The 19,046-nt window shown below is 36.3% G+C and overlaps 2 protein-coding genes across 2 annotated transcripts; both read right to left on the bottom strand.

The window, feature by feature from the left end:
* Window positions 1-1,958: 1,958 nt before the first annotated feature.
* On the bottom strand, window positions 1,959-10,247 carry LOC135628551 (uncharacterized). The gene is made up of 5 exons (XM_065135290.1): window positions 10,022-10,247; window positions 7,966-8,122; window positions 6,373-6,423; window positions 2,589-2,684; window positions 1,959-2,288 (listed from the first exon to the last, which is right to left on the bottom strand). Exons 1-5 carry the CDS (start codon window positions 10,147-10,149, stop codon window positions 2,229-2,231), a joined length of 492 nt encoding a protein of 163 aa, XP_064991362.1. The 5' UTR covers window positions 10,150-10,247; the 3' UTR covers window positions 1,959-2,228.
* Window positions 10,248-11,217: 970 nt separating this feature from the next.
* On the bottom strand, window positions 11,218-17,601 carry LOC103987477 (phosphoethanolamine N-methyltransferase). Its single transcript, XM_009405796.3, has 12 exons — window positions 17,384-17,601; window positions 17,099-17,217; window positions 16,099-16,236; window positions 15,836-15,973; window positions 14,828-14,971; window positions 14,174-14,284; window positions 13,947-14,088; window positions 12,781-13,061; window positions 11,906-12,067; window positions 11,773-11,826; window positions 11,586-11,660; window positions 11,218-11,510 (listed from the first exon to the last, which is right to left on the bottom strand). The coding sequence occupies exons 1-12, from the start codon at window positions 17,412-17,414 to the stop codon at window positions 11,412-11,414; spliced, it is 1,494 nt and encodes a 497-aa protein (XP_009404071.2). The 5' UTR covers window positions 17,415-17,601; the 3' UTR covers window positions 11,218-11,411.
* Between the last annotated feature and the right edge of the window lie 1,445 nt (window positions 17,602-19,046).

Below are 19,046 nucleotides of genomic sequence, written 5' to 3'. Positions count from 1 at the left end.
AGGTGTTATTTTATTGAACCGAAATCTAACGGATGATATCACAAGCATCGAATCGTTCGATTAGAAATTGATTATCCATAATTAGCATAATACATCAATTTAATCTCATATGGAAGTAGGATTTAGCTTGAATGGACTTATAAGGATTAGGTTAGTCTATTAATATTAATTTGATAATATCGTAATAATTATATATTAAGCTATATTTAGTATCTTGATTTCTATATTTTAAAAAATTATAATCACATTCCTATAGTTATAAAATTAAAATATCTAGGTTTATTTACTCTAACGATGTCGGTTTTAATCAGGGTCTGTCGTACCGAACCGTATTGCCCGGTACAGGCGGTACGTACCGATTCGACAGATTGTCGATACGCGGACCGCCTATTACCGGTCCAAGTGCACTGTAGCAGTGCTATAGTACTCGGCACACCTAGGTGTACCGTTCGGTACACCGTACCGTACCGGTACCGAGCCCAGATCGAAATACCGGTACGGTACGATATTACGAACCTTGGTTTTACTAACAAAAATATGAAAATAAAAGATAAAAAGATAATTTTAATATTTTAATTAAATGTGATAGACAACATCGATGTTGATGGATGGCGACGCTGCTAAGACCACGAGTGATTATTGTGGATGAAGAAAGTGACAACGAGAGGTGATGGTCACTTAGCATCTCCCTCGTAGACGCAGAGAGATGCTGCTCGACAATTGCGTTAGTGCGCCTCTTTGCATCTACATCGACGCAAATATCGAGCAACGTCGCTTGGTAATTATGTCGACGTTAACACAGTTGTCGAGCGACCTTTCGTTGCTCTACCTTTGCATCAATACCAATGTAGCTGCAAACTACGTCGGTGTCAACGTAGTTGCCAAGCAATTCTTTTGTCGCTTTGCATCTGCATTAGTGTCGACACAGTTATCGAGCGATGAAAGGACCGTTGATGTAGATGTCAAGCAGTGATGCTTGCCAACTATGTCGACACCAATATAGATATAGAGTAACATCGTTCGACATTTGCATCGGTAACACTTTCGTCACTCAGCAACTACGTCGACGTCAACATAAATGTAAGACGACCCTCACCTCCCATCATCGGTCTCCTCATCCACAACAACTACTCGCAGCCCTTAACGACAACATTGTCCGTCACCATCAACATCATTTATTACCATCAAATGAAACATTAAAATTATTTTTTACCCTTTATTTTATATTTCTATTGAGAAAATCAAAATATACTTATGTCTCATTTTCATAATTATATGAATGTCAATATAATTTTTTAAAATATAAAGATCGAGATACTAAACCTAACTAACTATGGGATAATCTATAATTAACCTAACATCTAATCATTTGTCAAAACTTTGTCATTCTCACACAGCAAGTCGATCAAAACTTTGTCAATTCAGGCGAAAGATTCTCCTACCACAAAACTTTGTCATTCTCACAAATTGGCAGTCAATCAAAACTTTGTCAATTCTGGAGAAAGATTCCCCTACCACAAAACTTTGTCATTCTCACAAATTGGCAGTCAATAAATAGAATATACATAGCAAGTTAGATGTTGATTGACTTGGAACTCGTTTTCCTCTGGACCTCTGGATGCAACAGACAAGCATGCAGAGTGCATCAAGTAATTTTGTTTGAAGGATCCCAAACATCATATTTACTGGAAAATAGAGCAAAGCTGGAAGATTAGGCATCTGGTTCACAGTGAGAAAGATGAAATAAGAGAACATTATGTTTCCATGGTTCAGCCAACAACGATGACTTCAGACTACAATGAAAAGCCAAGACTACAGTGCTGTTTAATTTTCTCTCAGATTTGTGTCAAAGGACCTCTAATTTTTCATCTTAAAAATAAAGTACATGTTTTCCAAATAGGTTCTTTTCTTGCCTCCAGCGATAATATCACTGCCTTGAATACTTATACTCCACAGACTAAATAATGATATTTTAATTGATATTTGGATAGTCATCCTTACAAACAGCATGTCCCTTTTTTTTCTCTCAGAAGAAACATCCCTGCATGCTTTTGTACATAAATGAGTATACAATTACATATGACTGATTAAGGTTGAAATCAATTCATAAAAGCTGCTACCATGCTATCTCGAAAACGAGCAAAGAAAGATATCTGGTGCAGAGAAGCCGACTCCAATAGCATTCATAAGCTAAATTTACCAGACCGATCGATCAAGAGAAAAGCCAGCTACGTAGAACCTCTCATAAGGTATGACACCAAACAACCAAGGACAGCTCCTGCACAAACCTGCATGAAGAATTCCCAGATGCTCAGTATTACTAGTGACTCAAAAATATTCAAATAGCTTTCGTCAGGATACACACTACAAGTACAGCAAAAAAGAGCTAGTGTTATGCCTACAACACATTGCAATTTTGTTTCAAATTAGTGGCAATAGGATGATTTGAAGGAGCATAACACTAGTGAAGCATACGATACCACGAGTTCTCCATAAAAATTTGTGCAATTAAACCAATAGGTGTATGAGAAAGTAGTTGTGAAAACTACAAATCTAAGGAAGTTGAGCATAAAAGCATATCCAAGTACCTGTAGTGGAGTGTGTCCAAGAAGTTCGCGCAGGGGCCTATGGTTAGATGATACAGGATGTTCTGGCGGCAGCTCGCATACTATTTGATTTAGTAACTGCAATAAAGATAATCATGAGATATCTGGAAGAACTAGTTCCCCAACATACTAATCTCAGAGCAGATGTAATTTGATAGTGTAGAGTTGATGATAGTGCCCACATGGCAAATTACATTGGAAGACCTAATGTAGATTTCTGTCTTGAACACTTCTTGTTATTTATCCAATCAGTAAGATTTGAAAAACATGATCAGGATTACATAATAAACTTGCACAATGAGGCCACTTCATGTGTACGTAAATAAATTCAAAATTATGTATTGCAACAAGCTGCAGAAATTTGATTCTAAATTATATATACATAGGCAACTCGTGATCATTCTTTCTTTACACAAAAAATATAAATTATTCTCTGAAGTACCACAGAATATGACACTGAAAGAGCTTCCATTTCATTAAGAACAGATCAATGTCATATCAGCAGAAACATGAACTGAACTACATAACTAGACAGTTCAAAAAGAAACATGTTCACTGAAAAGTGATCAATAACCCTCTGGATTATTTCATCATGCACACATAAGGAGGGACATGGTGACAAGCAATGATTGATGATCACAAGGTACAGGTGATTTCAAGAATTATTATACTTCAAATTCGTTAAAAATCAAGAAATGATGAAAAAACACAGTCAGATACACCATTTTCCTACCAATATGTGGCCTTGGGAAGGTGAAAATATGCAGATCTTACCCCTACAACCAGAGAGCTGATTTTCATGGCTCAAACCATGGGGCAACCTAACAGGTGAAAATATGCAGATCTTACCCCTACAACCAGAGAGCTGATTTTCATGGCTCAAACCATGGGGCAACCTAACGGTGATGTCATGGCCCACTAAGAAATCAAAAGATTGGATAGAGCATTTAGTTTGCTTCAAAATAGTTCTTCTTAATCGAAATTATGATTTCAAGTGACAAAGCAGGCAGTAAGCACTTTTATGAGAACAGAAACCATGTGGTAGGATAGACCAATACATACATTGCCAACAACAAGAGGAGAAAATTTTCACCTGTCATTATATCTTAATTAAGAGCCAATCACCACAAACCAGTTAAAATGCTCCCCCCAGTGCGGCATTTGAAGAGAGTCAATTTACACAACCTGACACTTGCAAGCAAAAATGTTGTTTTTCTGACTCAAAACCTTTCAGTTTCAAGTGAAACCTTGTTGCTCAAGTGGTTGCTCACCACAGAAACATCAACTAGCAAATTTGGTAGGAAACTACATCACTTGGAAGAGATGAACAAGGCAAAAATAAAAGAAGAGGGAAGAGATGTGAGAAGCAGGTGATATTGTAAGTACGGAAAGGTAAACAAGAGATCCTTCAACTTGTTTAAATTCCTTCTAGGAATAAATTGTCAAAATTGCCTTTCTAACCTACACGAATATGACTAGCAATCACCTCTCACGGTTAGTAGCCAGCAGTTCTCTTTCATTTTGAACTCAATTTGCTGAACTTAAAGTGAGCTCAATTCAATTGCTGACTAAAGGACCTGAACATAATCAACTTGTACAAAAGAGAGTAAGATAACCACAATAAAAGTAAAATCAGACATCTATTGGACTCATCACTAGGTCTGGTGATTGTCCGACCAGATTGGAACCATGGCCTTTATCTAAACACCAAACTGCAACCCAAGAGAATACTCAATTACCATATAATATGTTGAGACGTATGCCATGGATAAAACAAATTGCAGGACAAGCATAGACGCAAAAAGAACCATCCACATATCAGTGAATTATCATCAGAAACTCTAAACTAGATCTTTTTCTCTTTTCCAAATAGATAATAAACTGTACTCATTTATCATGTTAGAAGTTCTAATTGCTTGAGCCAGGACAAGTTGGTCATATTTAGGAATGAGTATAAAAACTAGAGATACAGCAAGTGAACTTGGGAGGCATAATAAGGTTATTTCTATGCTGTCTAGTTGTGAGGATTAATAATATCGCTGCTTGTAGAGGTTTGGCTGCATATACTGATCCTCCACAGGCCCATGTAGATTGGAACCTTGTGCATGAGACTGAATTTTTTCTGTTCTGACTAATAGAGATCCACATGTATGAGGCTCCAAAATAATGATTTAGAACTTCAGAGATGATCCTCATGTGATATTCACATACTAAGTAACAACAAGAAGAATTTGTCAAAATTATTTAAGGTGAGCAACAGTGCTACAATGATCATTTGCCACCTTTTGACTCTCTGTTATCAGCTACAAGCCAATAAGGATCATTTGCTACCATTCAACTATTAAGAGCAAAGTCTTTCGATAATAAAAAAAGGCCATAATGTCCTTTCCCACTGTGTCCAAGTCTTGATCTTCGTCTCCATGACCTAAAACCTCAAACTCATATAGGTGTACCTTTTCTTCCCAACTCACTTAGAGGTCGTATACCGATATATCTAAACATTACCAGTTGAAACAATTAAAAGCCTATAAATAATACATATTAAATTTGAGCATTTATAAGATGTAAATCTTCGTAAATAGCTTGGATCATTATTTTATAACCCCCTTCATATGGAGTAAGAAGTCATCATGAAAAGAAACTTACCCGTTGATCAGGAAAAAGATTAAAGTTACCGAAATAAGAAGCCTTCCAAATTTACCAACTAGTAGATCTGAGTCCAGCTTATTTGTTAACCACTTTTTTCTTCCCTGTAGCTAATTCCCTGCTTTTCCTTTTAATTCAACACTATGTTGCCAATATTCTATTTGGTTTGCCTATATTCACTTGCAAAAGTCCAAGATAACATAAAAGTCAAATCAGATAGGTGAAATAATTCCATCATCTAGGGAGACAAAGTATTGTCACATTTTTAATATTAATGTCATACTGTCAGATCCTGCCTCATAAGCCCTTTGGTCAGATGAAAACCTACAGCTCTTGATGAATGTAAGCAGGGAAAAAAAAAGCTAAAACTGAACCAAGAATACTAGTTGCACAGTAAACAACATAAAATAAGGCGGGAAAAACCAAATTAGGCACTAATATCATGGAATTGTATGTATATACCCTAGAATAATCATTTATCAATCATTTACTATTGAAATCATAAAACTTTGCTTGCCACAGTTATACTTTCCTACATGTGGCCTAAAGAATGATGGACATGTACAACTGCAACTGCATTCATTTGTAAAAACATTACACAAACTTTTTTGTTTATAGAAAGCTCATTTGGTGGTCATTACTTGATATTTAGATACATTGTATTTTACCACAGTTTGTCTCCTTGAATCTTGCTCTTACTTTTCGTAAACATCAGATAAATAAGATGCACTAGAAAAAGGATGACCAAGGGCACAACGCTACCTTAAACATGGATCATCAGAATGTCAATATACAAAGTCTCACCCTTTATAGAGACTTAAACCTTTATCACCTAGATCGTAAAGGAGCAGTGATACCAAGGTTCACCCACATACCACGAGATACAATCCATTTATAAATTTTCATAAATAGAAAGTTTCTACTATTAAGTTTTTAACAGATTTGGTATATATGTTTGAAACACAACAAATAAAAAATAAGGTCGCTAATTTTTTTGTTCAAATATTTATAACACACAATATAAACCCTAAAACATGAAGACTTACATTTTCAGTTTGAGTTTTCTCAATAATTTATTCACAAATGATAAAGAATAGCATGTCAAATGTTGAGGTTTTACCTCAGCTTGTCGGCTAGCATGCAATCTAATCCCAGATGCATCGTACATAACCTGTCAAACATTTATGTGACTAGGTCACAATCTCCAAAAAATGCACGAAGGATACAAAAGAAATCATGTTATAATGAAATATAGAAACAATAGTAATGGTACAAAGGTGTCTTTCTTTATCAATACAAAAATAATGTCTACAGAAAAATTATGTCGTTTCAAGCATAGTTTTTAATTTCACCTGACTTGTTACGAAGTGCTGTAGTTAAGGTGTTTGATGTACATTCATGACCCTTAAAACATAAGCTAAGTGGCTATCCTGTTCTCCTTTCATCTTTTAGAGTTATTTTCATCTTTGCTTATTGCAACATAAACTTTTAAAGACCTTAACAATATGTCATGATCCAAATCATAGTACAAAACTACTATCCAGGGCTTTTAAGAGTCATATGAGTTATTACAGGATCAATGTAACAGCTAGACAAATGACTTTAGGCCTGAAGAAACCCATTGGCAGATTGTGGTTCAAGTTGGCAGAAGTTGTATCATAATAATTTCCTCTATCTCAAGCCAACCTTCTTCCGAGGTGATGGATTGGGACTATAGCACACCATTAGGTAAACCTTGGTATTCCATTTTTTTTCTTTGGCATGCATTGGTAGCAAGAGGATTAGATCTCTACTTTTGTTTCTACCATGCTCCCATAGCCATGGCAATATATGCTGACTGCTTTTCGATATGAACAAAGTGAGCAACTGAGCACCTGTGTCAACTGAATAACAAACTCACTAAAGTGGAGGAAGAGGAGGAGACAAGACTGGAAGTGGCTCATTATACTGTCACTGTTGTGGCAAGGAGGGAGAGAAAGAGAAAGAGAGAGACCTTCCTTTGGGTATGGAGACTTATGAATGTATACGACTGATTAGGCAAATGAGAGAGGAATCATGTTGAAGTAGGTGGGAACTAACAGGGGTCACAGGAAAAAATGACTTCTCCTGGGAAGTCACAGAATTAGAGTGGGTTAAGTGGCTGTAGGTGATGATTGATGTGGGTGGTGGAATAGGTAAACTAAGACACAAGATTAGCGGTGGAATAGGTAACTAGGACACAAGATTAATATATAAAACATATATATTGCCTATTTTATTTAGTGAAATTTCATTTAACTATTTTGTATTTCATATCATATAATAAATTGTATGCCTAAATCTTATTATTTTTGTGTTGCGTTTTTGTCCATGTCACTCTGAAGACATTTGTTCCTTACTTTTCTAGCTTTAAGTCTGCAACCATTTCTTCAAAATCTAAAATCACATGATTGTATCAGCCAGTATTAGCCCAATAGAGAATCCTCATAAGCCTGAATGAATTTGAAAAAGCTCATTAATGCAGATCCAAAAAAATCCACAAGATTCATGGTTTCATGAAATTATTAATGATAAGAGTTATTAAGGTGCTACCTGGCAACTACATGATGGGAGAAAGCACTAACAAATAAAAGAGCCCACTTGCACATTTTTGGTTAAATTTGACATTGTTAAATAAGAAACCTGAATGTGGCCCTGAAGGATAGGTAACAAGAAAAAAAGGAAAAACACTTACAATAGATGCTAAAATTACAGCCAGAGCAAATGAAGAACCACCAGTGCCTTCTTCCAGAGCGATTGCCATAGCAAGAGCCGCCACAGTTGCTGAATGTGATGAAGGCATTCCACCTGATCCAAGCAACCTCCTAGAATCCCATCTTTTCTCCTTATACCTGCATGTCTAGGATGGACATACCGAATGCTTAGCACGAAATGAATATAACATTGAAAATGCCAGGTTATGAAATTGGCATGACAAAGTCTAATAAAATCCTTAGTCAAAAACATGCCAACAAGAAGTAGATACCCACTTATTGGTAGCTTCACTTTAGGGGTGAAAATAAGCAAAAATTAATATGGTGATTAATTGATCTATGCAAAAAATCAAAGATGAAAAGTAGTTAAAAAGGGATGCATGCTGTATATTGAGACTGTAGATGGAAATTAAGGGATCAACATATTTTTGTATGACTTTCATACAACTATTTAATGTTTAATCAATTATATGGTTCTGGTATGTTTGCACACCTTTGCAGGTAAACAACATAAGTTTAACTGTAACTAAGTCCATGGCATCTAGCAAAGCAATACCTTTCTTAGAAATGGGCACGTTTGGTTTTTCCATGTCAGTATGATGACCTAAAGAGGATACACCATAGATTATTCTTCCTTTCGCATGTAATTTTAAGTCCTGTTGCATCCAATCTTCTGCTATTTTATCAAATAGGGATAATTTTCTAAACATCTTGCCATTGTTCTTACCAAGACCCAATAGGCCTGTGGAGGCCCTTGCCTAAACATCAGGTGCTTAAACCTAAGCTTCTGTATGATCTAATATTATATACATCATAAAGATCTAGCTTTAAGAACTATCCCATCAACAATAAAGGAACACACAATCATCAAATATACAAATCAATGATACTGATAAATGACATCAAAGTGGTTAGATTGTAGAAATATGTCTCCACCCATAAGGAGATACCCCTTTTGGTGGAAGTTTTGAGTTCGTCCACAAGTTGATCTTGTTGTGTAATGCCTTATCCATGTGACCGCCTTAGTAAAGAAAATTGTAGAAAAAATATTTGACACTGAGTCATGTTCTTGCCATTGTGGGGATAGGGCAACACCAAAAAGTATTATGAGTGATAATGATCATGTTCATAGAATTGGAAAGAACTACTATGGTGGAAAGGCAAATATAGTGTGTTCACAAGAACAATTTATAAGACATCTGCAAGGTCAATTTCCTTTATTATCAGATTCTTAGGTGGTTAGGAAACAACATGTTAACATATACACAAAAAGCTAATATTGCTATGATAAAGATGTTGAATTAAACTCGAGGGATTTTAAGCAAAAAATAGGTGGTATTTATATTTATCGACAGCGAGGGATGGTTCTGAACGAGGTTAATGTAAGGGAAAACTTCTTAATGTGGTGCGGATAGATCTAAGGAAGACCAAGAAACACACCAATTCCATGGAGTCACATAGGATTAGTGACGTGTGGAGAGATAGAGGTAGTCCTATAAATTTTGTTAGTAACTATAAAAAAGATTTGGCAACTCTCAAGTAGATTAGTGACATTGCCCCATATAGAGCTTGATGGATGGAAGAGATCCATGTACTAAATCCCAAATAGTTGATACTTATGGCTGATTGTAGTTAAACCAAATCGTGATGTCGTGTCAGATGAGCTGAGCTGCCAATGATAAATGCCTATCCACATTTAACCTCCTTGGTTAGATCCAATCCTCCTCAGTGGCCAACCAAAATTCCCAGTTTAATTAGATAGCTGACTTCTTGTCAAGGTTATCCTAAGACCAATCAGTTCCAAATATAAACAAGCAAAATAAAAGAAGCATCAACAATTTCTACACATAAATCCTCGACAAGAACAACAAACACATAATGCAAAAGGTGCACCAGAAATCCACGAACCATCAACGTCAAAAGATTAACTCTTTTTGTCCGATCCTCGATTAAAAGGCATGAAATACGCAGAGCACCAAAACAAGGGCATATTCTCATCATCCGAAGACATAAAGAAAGAGGGAAGAAAGGACGCACCAGGTGGTGAAGAGCTTGAGGAATTGGGCAACGGCGAAGGCGAGGACGGCGGAGAACAGCGGGCGATTGACAGCGGCAATAGGTGGGGGCGGGGGAGCGGAGGCAGCTGCTGTCAACGCTTCGTCCATATTGCTCCTCTTAGATCCGACGCTTCTTCCCCCTTCTCCTCTCCCTTCGTCGCCCTTCGTCTTCCCAACCAAATAAATACTATTTTCCGAACGAGTAATATTGTTATAAGATATATATATATTCCATAGATGAGCCAAAATCGCCAAACTCCCATACAAGATCAAATTTCCCAATACGACCCAAGTTAGCCGCTTATGACCCGTAATTACCCATTTGGGATTACAATAACATGGCACTTAACGGCCCAATTACAGCCCCAAAATGAAATGGCCTTGTCTCGTTCGCTACCGTAAGGCGTCCCTGCCCCGCCCGATCACCGCCGCACCCTCCTTGGCGCCCGCCTTCACGTACACGAAGGTGCGGAGGGGCGCGTTGGCACCGCCGCCGTCGTCCAACCGGGCGCGATTGAGATGCATTTCGGGCTACAGGCAGTCTAGGAGAAGCGGAAGGAGCGGGCCAAGGCCAAGCTCGAGCAGGAGAAGCTCGCGAAGGCGAGGCCGCCCGCCAACACGAGCGCTCACATCTCTCTCTCTAACTCCCATGTGTTTCAAGAATCATTTCTTGCTCGTCTCCTGTGATCGACCATGATTGAGTTTACTTACAAGTCTCTGAATTAGGCCTCCAAGTAAAAAACCTTCTTTTCTCTTTTCACATGAGTTTCTTGTTTGAAATCGTATAGTATCAAGCGGAGTGCGTTGCTTATGTTCGTAATCTGGAGAAGAACAAAACTTGTTCATGTTGTTTTTGCTAATGAATTAAGACGTCTTTTATGGATGATCATAGGATGAATTTTCAGGCGTGTTATTGTGTTAGGAAATTTGGTTTTGGAGATGTTAGGAGACAGGATCGTTCATCCAAAAATTAATTATAATTACAATTGTTATGTTAACAAAAGAAGAGGTGTTAACACTAGTGCCATATTTTCTCTTGGTAGTCAGTTGACAGTGCCAAAATTGCCAAGGCCTTAGAATTTGTAAGCTTTGAAGTATGAGATACGAGGAGAAACTAAGAGATGACCCAAAAACATGTTTGGAAATATAAAAACATGAAAAAAATATCATGAGGCATTGTAGTAAATTTAGAAATATTCGTAAGCAAGCATGCTTCAAAATAGTAACAGTATCCAGTCTCAGGACAAACTGAATCCAGAATTCAAACATAGATATGAAATAAAGTTCAACAAGGTAAACATAAAGCATTCCTCATGAACAGAGTCATGAGGAATGCTTTGCCTTCATTTCTTTTGGCATATGATTCCAGTTCATTTCTTTTGGGCAATGAAAAGGCCCCACCTCTGCTCACCAACGGAACTTCTCTTCAGCTTTGCCTTCCAACCATTCACAATTTCGTCGTAATCTTCCTGCATATCAATGTTATCGGTATTATTAACATTTGTTTAATGATTATAAATGGAAAATTATACAAATCAGATTACCTGTGAGAAATCACGTATGAATACTTCCTTGTCCATCTCAACAGCATCCAATTCCCTTTGCAGAACCTCTAAAAACTGTGAAGGAAAGAAATGTCAATTAGTTTTATGCCTAATTTTCTGTGTTGGTCTTTAAACTATAGCCAGTAAATCTGTCTATGGACATTACAATACATAAGCGAACACATACCTGATTAGTCCTATCTTCTGCAATGACCTTATTAAATCCGGCATTCTTTAGCATCTGATAAGAAAATTAGCATTCATTACTTCTGTCCTTGAGTATGTCAAAGCATACAACTGATATGAGTGTCGAAACTAGCCTGGCCATAAGCATCAACATCATGAAGATCATATCCTCTTTGCTTAATATATGCTGCAAAATCGTCAGATGGTGCTCCTAATTTTTTGCAGTAATCACTGATAAGAAGCTTGCCTCCTGGTTTCAACCACTTAAAAAAGCTCCTAAACAATGTTGGTTTGTCCTGAAAAAGAAAAAGCCATAATCATCATGAATAAACATAAATGTGATCTAGCAAAAAGGATATCAGTTTACCAAGAACACAACATGTAGATTTCATGATCTCTGAGTTTTAGATACCAGTGGTAATCTTGCATGATGATGTTTGATAAGGTTACATTTTGTCCTGCAACCAGCATCTGTTGGATAGTTGGAGAGTCAAAGCCTAATAAAAAGATTCAACGATAATTTCTCTCCCAGAGAGATCTTTTGGAGTCCACAACTGTGTGAGCTTATCCAGATCATCGTGGCTGCTATAAGAGCTCCAGTCTAATGTAGACCTTATCAATGCTAAATGTCAAAAAGATTTATTTGTTGTAGAGTTCATCTTATTTGTCTGCTAACAAGAAAACTTGCAGCTTAATTATTTTAGCCCTTTCAGCATAGAATTCTTCCTAAAAAGTAATAAACTCTTATTGACAGAAGAGCAAATGGTTGCCAAGTTTTCTTGGAGTTGTAAACCTTGATGGATAACAATTTATAATGAACAAAAAAAATTAAGAATAAGAGGGCAAACAGAAAACACAAAGGAAAATTCTTAAATTTTTGTTGTTATGTATTTCAATTAGTCTGTTTTTCATTTCTCTCTTTTGTCTACTATATCTATCTTCAGATGTCCTCAACACAGCAGTATGCACTAAAATAAATCTAACAGAAAATCCTATGAGAAGAGCATACCTGTATATGAAGGATAGTGTCGCGGCTGTATATAACATCAAATGTGTTCTCTGGATATGTTTTCTTTGTGCAGTCAACAACCTCAAACTCTACAGCGCACTTGCGTCCAATTGCACGTTCAAGAGCAAAAGACACCATATTTATTGAAAGATCTATCCCAACCACGTCGACATCAAAGTTTTCAGCCATATAAAAGTCACCACCCCCAATACCACATCCAACATCAAGTACCTTCTGTCCAGGCTTAAGTTCAAGCTTTGCCACAAACTCCTTTGTAGTCTCTGATGATGAAGGTTAATTAAGCAACACAAAGGCATATAGAATACAGTACATGAAATAAGATGGGAGAAAAGATACTCTCGTATATTTAAGGAAATTCATTAAACAAATTATGTTTCATCAAAGAAACCCATCATTCTTATCTGTTATGCTTTATTGGCCTGAAATGAGAAAGTTTGTGTTATATAGATGAGCTAAAAGAAGAGAGAAAAATGACGACTCTGAAGGAAAAACAACCTACCACATGTCCTTATATAATGCAGTTAATTTTTAAGTGAGAATTGTGAGATAGTCAGTAGTGCTGAAGGTTATCTAAAACAATTAAGTGTCACAGGATTAACTTAATATAAAGGAGGCTTCTTAATTTCATCTGGGAAAAACAGGGTTGCTGATACAACTGCATCCAGATCAGCTGTACTATCATCCTAATATCATATACAGATGATATAAAATAGATGCTAGTTATGCACAAGCTTTCTACAGCATTCACTTAAAAAAGTCAAATAAATGTTCATTAGATATATCTATTGTCAATCACTAATATTTCATCAAAAGAAAACAATAATAAACAAATAACAACATAGAAGTTCCCAAACCACAAAGCTGATAAACTGGTTTTTAGAAACATATTTATCATTTCCATAATGGTAAACCAGTCAGTTCTTTTTGAATTTTGAGGCAACTTTTCTTTGTAAGACTTCAGACAAGATATAAGAAACCAATAGATGTCATCAAAAAGAACAAGTGGCATAAATTTAAGCAAATTAGACTTTAATAAACCATTCATAAATCACATTAAAAAGAACAAGTGGCATAAATTTAAGCAAAGACTTTAATAAACCATTCATAAATCACATTAAAATTCATAACACAATATGTGTATATACCAATTCCTCCGGTGCTCACAAAACCATCTCCAAAGACACGCTCATAGCGTAGAATCCCATTGCTTTTGTATTGTACATTGTCCAAGAAACGTTGGAAACCCCTTCCATCATCTGATTTATTTTTTCGCCATATCCAACAGATCTGCAAGTTTTTCGGAAAAACATGTAGAAACAATTGATAGAGAAGCCCCCTAAACAAATTAGAAGAGTAAACAATGAAGGATTACCTGATTTTGATTTTTCTTGTTCTTCACATAAGCTGCAATGCACTTATATGTAATAAGAGAGAGTTCAAATGAGTTTCCTTGGTCATCATATGTATGGCACTCTTTAAATACCTGCATTAAGTTTTAAGTCTAAGACTAGAGTAATATGAATACATTACATTATACAGCATAATTGATGGCACAAGGCCCACAAGCATACATCTGAACTCAGCTAGTGATCTTGGAGTAAGCTATTCATTGATGCTTGATGTAGATATGTGAAGAAGACCTAGACCCACTATGAGATGAGAAAAGTTCTTCATTATATATAAAAAAGAAGGAAGCTCAACTAAGAAAGTTCGAGGTGTGGAGAGATGATGGGATAAAGATTAAAAATAGAACTTCTAGGTGATAATTTACACAATTTCATGAAAACTGTTATGCATTTTGACACAGTTAAGCAATTGTCCTTTGAAGTAGTTTCACTCAGTACATTTCCAATTGGTCTATTTTGAACAGTTTGCTCTAGTGGCTTCAACAAGCCTATTTAATTTAAACTATATGGATAACCAACACTTTGTATGAGAACAAACATAAAGACCATATTTTGCAAACAGAGTACAGTAAGCAAGGTCAGAATATCTTGATGTACGGATACAACACTAGCTGCATCACCTTTGTGTAAAATCTTGGCTCCCGGTAATGTGTTGGATTGACTTTCCTTTTGGAGTCACCAGATTGATGGAAACAAGATTCTCTAAAAAAGATATACCCACCGACTTTCACCCATTTTACCATCCTTTCAACCAGTTTTTCCACCTTAACAAAATAAAGTTATGTCATGAGGAAAAATGAGCAAGAAAATATCAACATTCATAGATAAGTGCAATGTCCTTAAAAAACACTGAACACAAAAAAGGATTATTGAAGACAAATCTAAAAATGCTAAAAAGTAAATGGTCATCTAATTACCATAAAATTCTATCAGAATGCTCAACTATATTTACAGATTCACTTTTGAAGGAAATTAGTTAATATGACAGATCTCAACAGATTGTCTTTCTAGAATCAGCAATTTCATTGCCTAGACAATAATAGATAAACTCACATTCTAGCAATCTGGTCAAACCAAGAAATAAATATCGGTTAGTCATGTGCTAATCTGATTGCATTAGCACACTAATTTATGTAAACCTATAACATTGTCCAGTTGATTATTTTGCAAATGAGTAGTTGTCATATCAAACTCCCATACCAACAGTACAAAAACGTGTCATACCAGCCTACCTAAATACATGTCAACATGTATGGGGTGCATGCCTTGCTAAGGATGTGCAGACATTCTTTTGAAAAGGGAAGTTAATACACAGCATAGGATCAGTATGTGGCTATGTGCCACGCTAAGGATATGCAGACATACATTTGACAAGGGAAGCTGATAAACATAGTATAGGATCACATTATAAAATTTGACAAATATACATGAACGCTCCAGTATCATCAGTAACAGTGATGAAAGATCAGAAAAGTACAAATTTAAAGAACTTTCAGAGGACAAAATATAAACAACTTAGACACATGTATCCATTTCTCTGAAAGTAACTGGTTTGAATTTGGAAAAGATAATTAAACTTCCAATAACTGAAATCAGAAGAAACAAAATTTTCACAAAGGCAAGATTACCTCTTTATCAGAGAGATACATTAGTAACCAATTTGAAAATATCAGATCAACAGAATCTGCCTCAATGGTCAAGTCTGGAGATGTGACATCAGCACACATAAAACTTGTATTCTTATAGTGTCCATTCAAACTTTCATTCTGCAATACACAAGGTGGAACAAAACATTAAATAACAAATGCCACGAGAAGATTCTAAACTTGCATGGCGTGTGGGGCACATGAGCCAACTTTTCTTTTTTTTGAGAAAACATTGCCAACAATACCTTCTTAATCACACTTTCAATGAAGTCCAAAGCCAGAACATGACCAGCTTCCTTTGCTAGTTCACTAGTAAAACGTCCGATACCAGCTCCAAGCTCCAAGACTGATTTTCCCTTGTAAGGTGGAAGTAAGGAAAGGACCTACAAATTGGTAACATTTCTTATGGTCTAAACTCTAAATGCTCCTTTTATCACAAAGTCTATCATTCATGAAGAGAAAGCAATTATTTGTTGCTAAGAGCTTACAAATGGCATTCTGCAAATAAAGGTCTGTGGCAATCAGAGTTTAATATTTTCATTTAAATGCTAACAGAAGCATTTAACAAATGGTTATATTCAATTGGGATCTTTAGATGTAACAGTTCTGCATTGTAACGTGGGAGAATAACTCAATCAGAAAGGAACAGTTTTGTTCTCAAAATCAGTTGTACCTTTGAGATGAAGGGTTAAATTTGCTCAATATTCCAGCTTAAATATATCGGAACTTTGAAGGACTTAAACGGCTTCGTGTGCCAGATATCCTTTTATATTTTGATACAAGATCCTCTTGTGTCTACAGTTGACTCGCTAAAGGATCAGGTTTAGAGTATCAACCCAAATTGACAGTCACTTCTAAAGATCAAAAGAAACATTCTATATGAAGCATTCACAATCTCGATCTAGATCAAAAGAAACACTCCATAGCTAAACTTGTGTTGACAGTAAAACCTGTGGAACACAATGGTGAGAATAAAATAATAGAAGACACGGTCAATGTTTGTGATTCTACCGTTCTCGATCCAGATCTATCCATCCATATTCTAAGTTCTGGATTTGTCAAAACTGATCCAGATCATATCATCTGCTAGCAACAAGACTGTTGAGCAAAGCACAAAGGAAGATAAAAGAAAAGGACCATTGCAAAACCATCATTCGTTTAGAACAATCAAATCCTGTCACAAATTTCATCCAAGGGCTTCAGAGCGTCAACACGACATAACAAACAGTTCGAGGGATATGATACCTCAGGCCTCTCTTCCTTGTCGAGCTCAGTGGCACGAGAGTCGAGCATCATAGCCTCCACGGTCAGGTCCCTGGAGTGCTCCATCCAGTAGCTCTTCTGCACCTCCCGCTCCTCTTCCCCTGCCACTCATGGTCAGAATCCAGATCAACTCGAATCACACGAGATCTTACCATGAATGACACCGTTACCAGCAGAAGCCATTACTTCGAAGGAAGAGGCGACAACAAGGAACAAGATTTTGAGAAACATCAATCAATAAACGCGAAGACAGATCTTTCATCTTACCATGCACAGCAGTCTTAGCGAAGGAAGCCATTGTTTTCTTGGATCTTGCTTCTCAAAGTACTACGGAACTGGAAATGGCTACGATCCCTCGATGGCGATGCGAGATCTGGAGAAGCTCCGGGATCGACGATCGTGAACCCTCCCCTTCTGCTGCATACAGATAGCCGCACCCGGAAACCTAGAACGCGTCTTCCCCCTGCGATCCTTCTTTCGCTCCGTGACTCTCTTCTTAAATGAAGATGCAGCCGAAGCGATCAAGAGACCGCATAAGACTTCTACGCGGGTGTTAGCTTTACCGACAGTCCGTTGCAGATCTTATGCGCTATCCGATTGACCGTACTCGTAGATCCATGCTTCCATTGGCAGACGTATGGGACCCAAGAATTGTAGTCAATAGACAGACGAGTTAATATGTTTGGCCTCATGGCCAGGACGGGGGACAGCAGATACGTCTAGCGAATTTAGGAGTTACTTTGTTTACGATTGTACGGTAACACCCTCGCCTACCTCTCGGGTGATTGGACATAGTGGTGGGCCAAGCTGCCGCTAATAATAGGGCCGGTGGATTAAGAGTTGGTTCGCTACTGGGACCCACTTCGGGATGATGTGATATCACCGAAGACCGTATGAAGAAAAAGGGTGAGAGTGACGATCAACGGTCAAAGGTTTTGCCTGTAAAATGAGAGACGTAATGATTTATACATCTTATTTTTTATAATAATTAATTTTTTGTATATAATAATTAATTATAAAAATAAGTTTGACTTGTATTTATTTTACTTTTTATAATTGATTAATTATTAATGGCTTTTTATTTTAAAATATACAATGTATGATCAATTTATAAACCTATTTATGATTTTAAAAATTAATATCAGGACAATTATATGAAAAATAATATGTTAACTTATAAGTTCCTAATTACGAAACAAGTTTGTTCACGAATTCATTAATGTGTTCTTTCATGAGCCTACAGAGAAGGAATTTACTCATTTTAGGAGTCGATTTGTAAGGTGATAGGAGATTGTTGTGTTCAGGTTTGTCTCGTCTTTTAAAAGTTAAGCTTTAGAATTAAGTTTAATCTTAATTTAAAATTTTAAATGAGTATTTTAAACAATGAGATGCTGGTTTAAGAGAGATATACTTGCAGAGATAATTTAAACTACATGATATTTTACTATTATTTATTATCATTTTTTATAGAAGAAATATCTGTTCTAAAGCTTAATACGCCTAGTCACCATATCGAGGATATTAGACAAATACTAAGGAAATATTTTATTCATGATATAAGTATCTCAACTTCTAACACGTTCTTTCATGAATATAAACGGTTTTTATGCACAAAGAGTCTTTCACAAGCAAATGCATCTAAAGTGTATGATGTATCCTTTGCAAACAAAAGCATCATGATTTTTGATGCATACTTTACGAATGTAAGCACCTTCTACGCATAATACAGACAAAAATATCATAAGTATTTAATGCGTCCTTTACGGTTAAAAAGCATTTTAATGTCCAAGATATCACACAAGTATTTTTAATAATGCAAACTGCGTCTAAAACACAACTCAAATGGCAATCACAATATTCTCATGCAATGCCATCGATTATCTTATGCTTCATTATAACAAATCTTATGCTTCACTATAATAAGTTGGGC

The sequence above is a fragment of the Musa acuminata genome, chromosome BXJ3-1 (assembly GCF_036884655.1).
Source record: "Musa acuminata AAA Group cultivar baxijiao chromosome BXJ3-1, Cavendish_Baxijiao_AAA, whole genome shotgun sequence".
Lineage (NCBI taxonomy): Eukaryota > Viridiplantae > Streptophyta > Magnoliopsida > Zingiberales > Musaceae > Musa > Musa acuminata.
Note: the sequence above shows the minus strand (reverse complement) of the source record. Positions and strands in the feature narration are given on the sequence as shown.